This window comes from Chinchilla lanigera, unplaced genomic scaffold, assembly GCF_000276665.1.
Source record: "Chinchilla lanigera isolate Chin_1 unplaced genomic scaffold, ChiLan1.0 scaffold00049, whole genome shotgun sequence".
In the NCBI taxonomy this organism is placed as follows: domain Eukaryota; kingdom Metazoa; phylum Chordata; class Mammalia; order Rodentia; family Chinchillidae; genus Chinchilla; species Chinchilla lanigera.
In genome coordinates this window covers 10,714,142-10,722,179 of record NW_004955450.1, presented here as the reverse complement: position 1 = coordinate 10,722,179, position 8,038 = coordinate 10,714,142, and the positions used below count along the sequence as shown (strand labels likewise).

At 53.2% G+C, this 8,038-nt stretch overlaps 1 protein-coding gene across 1 annotated transcript; it reads left to right on the top strand.

The window, feature by feature from the left end:
* The first annotated feature begins 6,801 nt into the window (after positions 1-6,801).
* LOC106149571 (proline-rich protein 2-like) lies at positions 6,802-7,993 on the top strand. The gene has a single exon (XM_013518833.1). It carries the CDS (start codon positions 7,271-7,273, stop codon positions 7,991-7,993), a length of 723 nt encoding a protein of 240 aa, XP_013374287.1. The 5' UTR covers positions 6,802-7,270.
* The last annotated feature ends 45 nt before the right edge of the window (positions 7,994-8,038 follow it).

The following is an 8,038-nucleotide window of genomic DNA, read 5'->3' as shown; positions in this document are numbered from 1 at the left end:
CCAGGCTCAGCTCCGCGCCGCGCAGCGCCTGGCGCCTCCGCGGCTGCCCGCCCGGGCTCAGCTCCTCCACGGTCACGCGGCACTGCAGCTCCGCGTCCTCGGTGCCCGCGAGCATCGCCTGCGAGGAGACCCGGGCGTGCGGGAGTGAGGACGGTGCAGGGGCGGGCGGTCACCGAGACCGCGGGAGGCCGGATGGGTGCCGGGGCTCATCCCAAGCCCACTCTAAACCGAGGTGGTGGCGCACGCCTGGGACCCAGCACTCCCAGAGACCAAAGCAGGATGATCGCAGGTTCGAGCCCAGCCCGCGCAACTTAACGATGTCTCTCAAAATGAAAAATAAAAAGGGCTGGGGATGGAGCTCCGTGCAGAGGCCCTGGGCTCCATCCCAGTTCAAACAAAACAAAACCTCTAGCACTGTCCTCGGCTACACAGCAGTTTCCGGAGCACTGAGTGGACAGCGTCGAACACACCCAGAGCTGGGGAGCCTCAGTGGCCCTTCCACGTCAGAAGGCTGTCCCTGAGCCGGGCGTGGTGGCGCACGCCTGTAAGGAGGCTGAGGCAGGAGGATCGTTGCGAGTTCGAGGCCAGCCTGGGCTACAAAGTGAGCTCAGGGCCTGCCTGAACTGCACAGCGAGACCCTGTCTCCAAAAAAAAGACAAAAAGAAAAAAACAAAAAGAAAAAAAAAAAAAGGCTATCCCTGTGCTCAGAAAAGAAGCTTACTTCAAGAGACCCAGGACCAGGTCTCACTCGTCGGGATCGCCTCCCCAGGAGGCAGGGGAAGGGACTGACGTGTAATAAGCCCCGCGGCCTTCCAGGTACGTTAAGTACCTGGTTTCTGCGTGGCCAGGCAGGTGTCGTTGTTGCAGAAGTGCAGACACTGGGCCAGGCGGCGCAGGCGCTCTCTGTCAGCCCCACGGGCAGAGGATTTTAGGGTCAGTGTGATTCCGACGCCCCAGCCCTTCCCTCTTCCAAATGGCTCGGGAATCTGGGAAAAGCCCAGGTCCCGGAATCCGAATCTCCCCGTTCGGCTCACCAGTCTGTACCCTCCTGGTGGGAGTCCCCCCTCTCTCCTCTTCCCCCCCAGGACTCTGACAGACACTCACTCTTGCCGGTGCTCGGATGAAGAAGGCCACCAGAGCCGGTGGGCAGCAAAACTAACTAGGAATTTTCAAATACTAAGGGAGAGAAAAATCACCCTATCACAGGCCGGATCTTTAAATTCCGTAGCCAATCAGAGGCGGGGGCGTGTCCTGGCGTGTCTTTCATTGGCCCAAAGCGGAGAAGTTTGGGTTGTACCAATTGCAACCTGAAGGAGGGAGGTGTAGTATGCTGCACGGCGGACCGCATCCCACCACACCGCATTTCCCAGATGAGCGGGCGAGGTGGAACGAGGCGGCGTGGACTTTTGCCTTTCTCATTCGGCTGAGGCCCAGGAGTAAGGAACCCTGAAACCAGAAAGAGAGGTTGTCTCCAGCAACCCCCGCCCTACTTACACGAGATCGAACCCAAGGAGCCACGTTACAACTATGTGGCTATACTGAAAACTGTTGAAGCCGGGTGTGTTGGCTCACGCTTCGTGTCTCAGCACTCCGAAGGCTGAGGCAGGAGGATCGCCTTGAGTTCAAGGCCAGCCTGCATTACATAGCGAGACCCTCTCTTAAAAATAAACAAATAAAAGTAAATGCTATTGAATCGCATGCTTTCAATGATTACATTGTACAGTTAGTGAATTAAATCTCTCCTTTTTTTCTTGTCTTTTTGAGACAAGGTCTCTATGCTGTTCAGGCTGGCCTTGAGCTCACTTTGTAGCCCAGGCTGGTCTTGAACTCACAATGATCCTTCTGCCTCGGCCTCCTGAGTACTGGGATTACAGGTGTGCGCCACCACGCCCGGCAGTGAATTAAATCTCAATTAAACTTTCTTCTTTTTCGGTACTGGGATTGAACCCAAGACCGTAGCACTAAGCTATATCCCTTGACCTTTTTATTTTTTGAGACAGATCTCACCAAATTATTAAACTGACCAGGCTGGGCTCAAACTTGCAATCCTCCTGCCTCAGCCTCCCCGAGTTCTGGTTTTGTAGATGTGCACCACCACTCCCACTTGCTTGCTTGTTTTTTTCAGGGAGGTCTCACTGTGTTGTCCAGGCTGATCTCAATTCCTGGGCTAAACCCCTCACCCTGCCTCAGGCTTTCCAGTAGCTAGCACTATAGGCATGGACCTTGTACTTGTGCTGTGAACACCCATACCACCATCATTCTACTACTAATAATCTGCTGTATTTATTACACATCTATCCATCCCTTTACCCATGAATCCATCTGTGTATTATGCATTTCATTTTATTTTGTGTTTTTGAGACAGGGTCTCACTATGCAGTTCATGCTAGCCTTGAGCTCACTTTGCAGCCCAGGCTGGCCTCAAACTTACAGAGATCCTCCTGCCAAAGCCTTAGAGTGCTGGGATTATAGGCATGCTCCACCACACCCAGCTTGTATTACACATGATTTTTTTTTTTTTTTTTTTTTTTTTTGTCTTTTTGAGATAGGGTCTCGCTATGCAGTTCAGGCTGGCCTTGAGGTCACTTTGTAGCCAGGTTGGTCTCAAACTTGCAATGATCCTCCTGCCTCAGCCTCCCAAGTGCTGGGATTACAGGCGTGTGCTACCATGCCCGGCTGTTTTTTTTTTTTTTTTTTTTTTGAGACAGGGTTTCCCTAAGTTGCCCACAAGATCCTTAAACTTGTACTCCTCCTGCCTCAGCCACCTGTAGCTAAGATTACACACATGTACCACCATGCCCAACAGGATGTTTCATTTATGGCCCTGTAGTGTGCAGAGAATTAACTAGAGTTTATGTTTACTTTTTAAATGTAAACTTTACACACAGTGAAATGCACAAATCTTTAGGTGTCTCACTAGAGGAGTTTTGACAAATTCATATTCCTGTGCAGCCCAAGCCCCCGTCGAGATATAGAACTGTGCCATTCAATTTAGTTACATCTGGTTATTTTACTTTGTGTTTTGTTTTGTTTGAGATAGGATCTCCATATGTAGTTCAGGCTGACCTTAAACTGTCTTGTCCTCTGGCCTCAACCTCTCTAATGCTGGGATTGTAGGCCTCACTAAATTATTTTTATTAACAATTTATTTTTTATTTTTGAATATCACACATTTCCAACAGTACTTTCTAAAAATACTATTCTGTATGCATTTAACAAATCTGACAGAAGGACAAGTACCTAGGGTATTTGCATGTATCTGAGTTTTAACAAAACAGCCAATTAATACACATTTAAAGTCACTGAGGCTGGGCATGGTGGTGCACACCTGTAATCCCAGCACTTGGGAGGCTGAGGCAGGAGGATTATTGTGAGTTCCAGGCCAGCCTGGGCTACAAAGTGAGCTTAAGGCCAGCCTGAACTGCATAGCGAGACCCTGTCTCAAGAAGACAAAAAAGAGCCGGGGATATAGCTCAGCGGCATAAGCGCCTGCCTGGCAAGAGCAAGGTCCTGAGTTCGATTCCCGGTACACACAAAAAAATTTTAAAAAACAGACAACAACAACAAAAAACAACATGAAGTCACCGAGTACAGGTGACAGTGATAAAACTCCGGTGGATTCACGCAATGGCATTGTCCTGTCCTTCTGAGCACGTTCATGGGACAGGGGTGGCAACAACCCCACCCACAGCACAAGCAGAGAGACCACCCTGTTTCTGAAAAGCAAGTTTAGGGCAGGAGACATTGTCCTCACTCCTTTGAGGACAAAGCTGGTGTCTGTGGACAGGGCCTCACCTTCCGTCCTGGTCCCCAAGTCCCTTCGCATCACGATCACCAATACCTTCGCGGATGGACTTCCCATCCTCAACAGCTTCCAGCGACATCTTCATCTTTTCCGTCACCTGCATCTCCTCCTCTCTTCCACCCACATCTTCTTGCCTTTCCCACCATCGTGTCTCCTTCCCCCTCTGTCTCATCGGACTCCTCCTCAAAAACTTTTGTACAAATTTCCTCTTCATCTTTTTCACCTGAATCTTTGTCAGACTCTCAGCGGCTTCCTCATCTCACCTGCTTCCAGAGCCCTCATCAAATTCGGATTTCTTGGTATCATTGTCTTTCTCTCTCTCTCTCTCCTTTTCTGTTTTGAGACAAAGTTCAGCTGGCCTCATACCAGCAGTGATCCTCCTGACTCAACCTCCCAAGTAGTGGGGTTACATGTGTGTGCCACCACACCTGGCTTTCTTTTTTTGTTATTGTTTTTTTCCAGTACCTGGAATCGAACTCAGGACCTTGCGCTTGCCAGGCAGGCGCTGTGCCACTGAGCTAAATCCCCAGCCCTGACCTGACTTTCTTCTAATTATTGTCAGAAGGTTTTCAGGAGACTCCTTGTCAGAGTCATCCTTGTCAAAATCTTGGTTTAGAGCCATTTCTCCCAGCAGTCTTCACGCTATTTTTGGAAGTCTCTGTCAGATTTGCACTTGGAGGTGGCCTCTCTTGACTTTTTGGGGGCTCCCCTCCTCTTTCCGTCCTTGTCCCCAGCACTGTCTTCAGACTTGTTGGCAAGGCTGTTCTCAAAACCTTCTTTGAGTCTTGTTTAGATTTTCCTTTGGGGCCATTCTCTTTCAATTCTTCTTTTTTTTTCTTTCTTTTTTTTTTTTTTTTTGTCTTTTTGAGACAGGGTTTCACTATGCTGTTCATGCTGGTCTTGAGCTCACTTTGTAGCCCAGGTTAGTCTCAAACTCGCACGATCCTCCTGCCTCGGGCTTCCAAGTGCCTCGGGCTTCCTCCTGGCCTCAAACTCCCTGCAGTCCTCCTACTTCAGCCTCATAATTTTCTTTCTTTCTTTTTTTTTTTTTTTTTGCGGGGGGAATACCGGGAATTGAATTTAGGGCCTTGCGCTTGCCAGGCAGGCGCTTGTGCCACTGAGCTATATCCCTGGCAATGTTTTTATTTTTATTTTATTTTTTATTTTTTTTTGAGACAGGGTCTCGCTATGCAGTTCAGGCTGGCCTCGAACTCGCAACGATCCCCCGGCCTCAACCTCCTGGGTGCTGGGATTACAGGTGTGCGCCACCACGGCCGGCTGGCACTGTTTTTATTTATTATTTTTTGGTTTTTTGAAACACGGCTTTGCTATGTATTGCATACTGGCCTTGTGGAACACCATGCTAGACTTGTAACTTTTTCAAGGACGACCCTCTTCACAATTTTCTCGGCAGCCCTCTTTGATCTCCTCTTCAGCCTCACCTTCCTTACTACCTTTGCCAGCAGCATCTTCTTCCAGCCCGGCCCGAAATCTTGCTAAATCGTTAAATTGCCCAGGATGAAATCCAGTTTGCGATCCTCCTGCCTCAGCCTCCCAGAGTACCAGGATTACCGGTTTGCACCACCAAGCCCGCCTGTCGTATTGCGTTTTGTATGACTCTCTTAGACCTTTTACCAAATTTATATGCATGCACGCTTTCCTAAGAGAATCAACAATGACTCCTTCAACATTAGCTCCGGGCCGGTTAGCTAGACACCGCCTCCGCCTCCAGGATGTACGGCCCCCGGCTCCGCCCTCGGTCCCGCCGGGCCACAGCTGCCGGCAGTCTGAATCTTGATTGACTGCTGGAGGAAATGGGAGGAGCCAGAGCAGACACACACCCGGTTCTGGAGCCGGCTTCCTCTTACAGGCCTGCCCCTTCGCTGCCTGCAAGGCAGGCTGCTGCCCCCGCATAATCAGAGCCTAGGGAGCACCCGCGCTGCTCCCGGTCTCCTCGCCTGACCTGAAGCCTGGTTGGGAGGCCAAGCCTCAGGGCAAGGAGTTTTGTTTCCCTCCCTCCCTTTCTTCCTCCTTTCTAAGCTTCCTCTCTTTCTTCCTTTCCTTTTTGTTGTGGTTGTTGAGTTTTTATGTCCAGGCTGGCCTTGAACTCATTATGTAGCCCACGCTGGCTTTGAACTCGCGGTGATCCTCCTGCCTCAGCCTCCTGAGTGCGGGGATTACAGGCATGTGCCACCATACCCGGCTTTTATTTTATTTTATTTTATTTTATTTAGTGCTGGGATTAAACCCAGGTCCTCTTGCATGTTAGGTGAGTACTCTAATGCTGGTCTACATCCCCATCCTGTCTACTTTCTCTTTTTCTTTCTTTCAGAAATGATGGTCTCACTAAATTGTCCACGTTGGTGTAGAACTTGTGATCCTCCTGCCTCAGGCTCCCAAGTCCCTGGGCTTACAGATGCGTGCCACCATGGCTGGTGGTGTCTCTACTGTCTCTTGAATCTGTTCCTGTCATCTTCGTAACTCCTGCCCTGGTTCCCAAATTTCTGAAACAGTCTTCTACTTTTTTTTTTCGTACCGGGAATCGAACTTGGGATCTTGTGCTTGCCAGGCAGGCACTTGTGCGGCTGAGCTATAGCCCCAGCTCTGGAACAGTCCTCTACTGAAAGAACTTCCCAGTCTCTCTTGGCCTGGTCACTTTGCACACACCAGGTATGAAAATGAGCCTGTAAAATGCAGTTGAGATTGTGTTGCACCCTGCTTCAAGCTTCAGTGGCCCCTGCCACTTGCAGGAGGTATTTCAGATCGCTTAGATCAGCACTCAAGGCCCTCGGGCACTCCAGCTCCTCCTGTCTCCGGGCAGCATTTTAAAAACTCTGTTCCCGCCCACCATGCTTATGACCGTACAAAAACTGCCCGCAGTCCTCCTACCCAGCCAAAGTGTCCTCGAAGTTCTCACTTGTGTCTTTTTGTTTGGAGACAGGGTCTTTCTATGTATTTCAGGCTGACCTTGAATGCACTATGTAGCCCAGGCTGGCTCGAATTCAAGGTGATCTTCCTGCCTCAGCCTGTTGAATGCTGGGATTACAGGCGTTGCACCACCAAGCCCGGCTCCTTCACCCTTTAGATAAAGGAACCCAGGTCTAGACATGAAGGAAAAGGTCCCCTCACCTTCAACCCCCTTGGCCTTGGTGCCCCAGGCTGCCCTCTTCACCGCAGGGCTGGGAAAGGCCTGGGAGCCAGAGGGTCGGCAGCAGGGAGTGAAAAGGGGCCTCTGTCCACTGGCGCAGCTGCTGCTATGGCAGCCAGAGCCAAAGGAGGTCACCATGGATCCCTCCGGCACTTAATTTGATGTGCTGCGGCCTGGGGCAGGGCTACAGCGAGGCGGCGCTGGAGGCTGGCAGGGAGCCACTGGTTGTGCGCCTGATTCTCTAGTGCGAAACGAGGGCGCGCCGCGCAGCTGAGCCCTCTCGGCCGGGCGCCACACTCCTTCCCCAGCGCTGCAAGATGGAGCGAGAGGCTGGGGAGGCCCCTCGGACGTGGGGCGCAGAGAGGGGTGTGCGACGCCCGGGGAGGGCCGGAGAGCACCGCGCTGGGGGACTCGGGAGAGCCAGGAACCCCCGACAAGGACCCCAGCCCCAGGTCTTCCTGTTACACGACCCTCCGGATCGGCAGAGCAGCTCCTATCCCGCCCGGCTCCGCCCAGCCGGCCCAGCGCCCAGGGGACCAGGCCATCTCAGGCGGAGGCGCTGCTCTGGGCACTCATCGGGGGCTCCCGGCAAAGCTGCGTGGGTTCCGCCGAACCGGCCCAGGGGATCAGGAGGCCCCCGGCAGCACCCAGTCCGCTCCGGCCCGGCCGTCGGGCCACGCCCGCGCCGCCCTCCTCCGCCTCCGCCTGCGAACCGGAAGCCCCCGCTGCTCCCCACCGCAGCCCCCCGCAGCCCCTTCCTAGTTCCTCTCCCTCCGCGGGTCCGGGAAACCACTCTCCCCCTCCCCCCCCCCCCGCCCGCTTCCTCCGGCTCCAGCTCCGCCCCGCTCCTCTGGCCGCCTTCAGGCCACGCCCACTCCCTTCAGGCCCCGCCTCCGCCCTATCTTCTCCCCACCCGAGGCCCTGCTTTCAGGCCCCGCCCCACGGACTCCGCCCCTGGCCCCTCCCCTTATCCACGCCCACTCCCCGCCTGGTCCTGCCCTGGCCCCGCCCCCAGCCCCCGGAAGCCTCTCCCCGCCTGAGGCCCCGCCCCCTCGAAGTTTCTTGGGCGCCCGGCGACCGGCGGG

What these genes read in the sequence shown, in the direction of transcription:
- LOC106149571 (XM_013518833.1), top strand. Translation starts at nt 7,271, where the DNA reads ATGGAGCGAGAGGCTGGGGAGGCCCCTCGGACGTGGGGCGCAGAGAGG.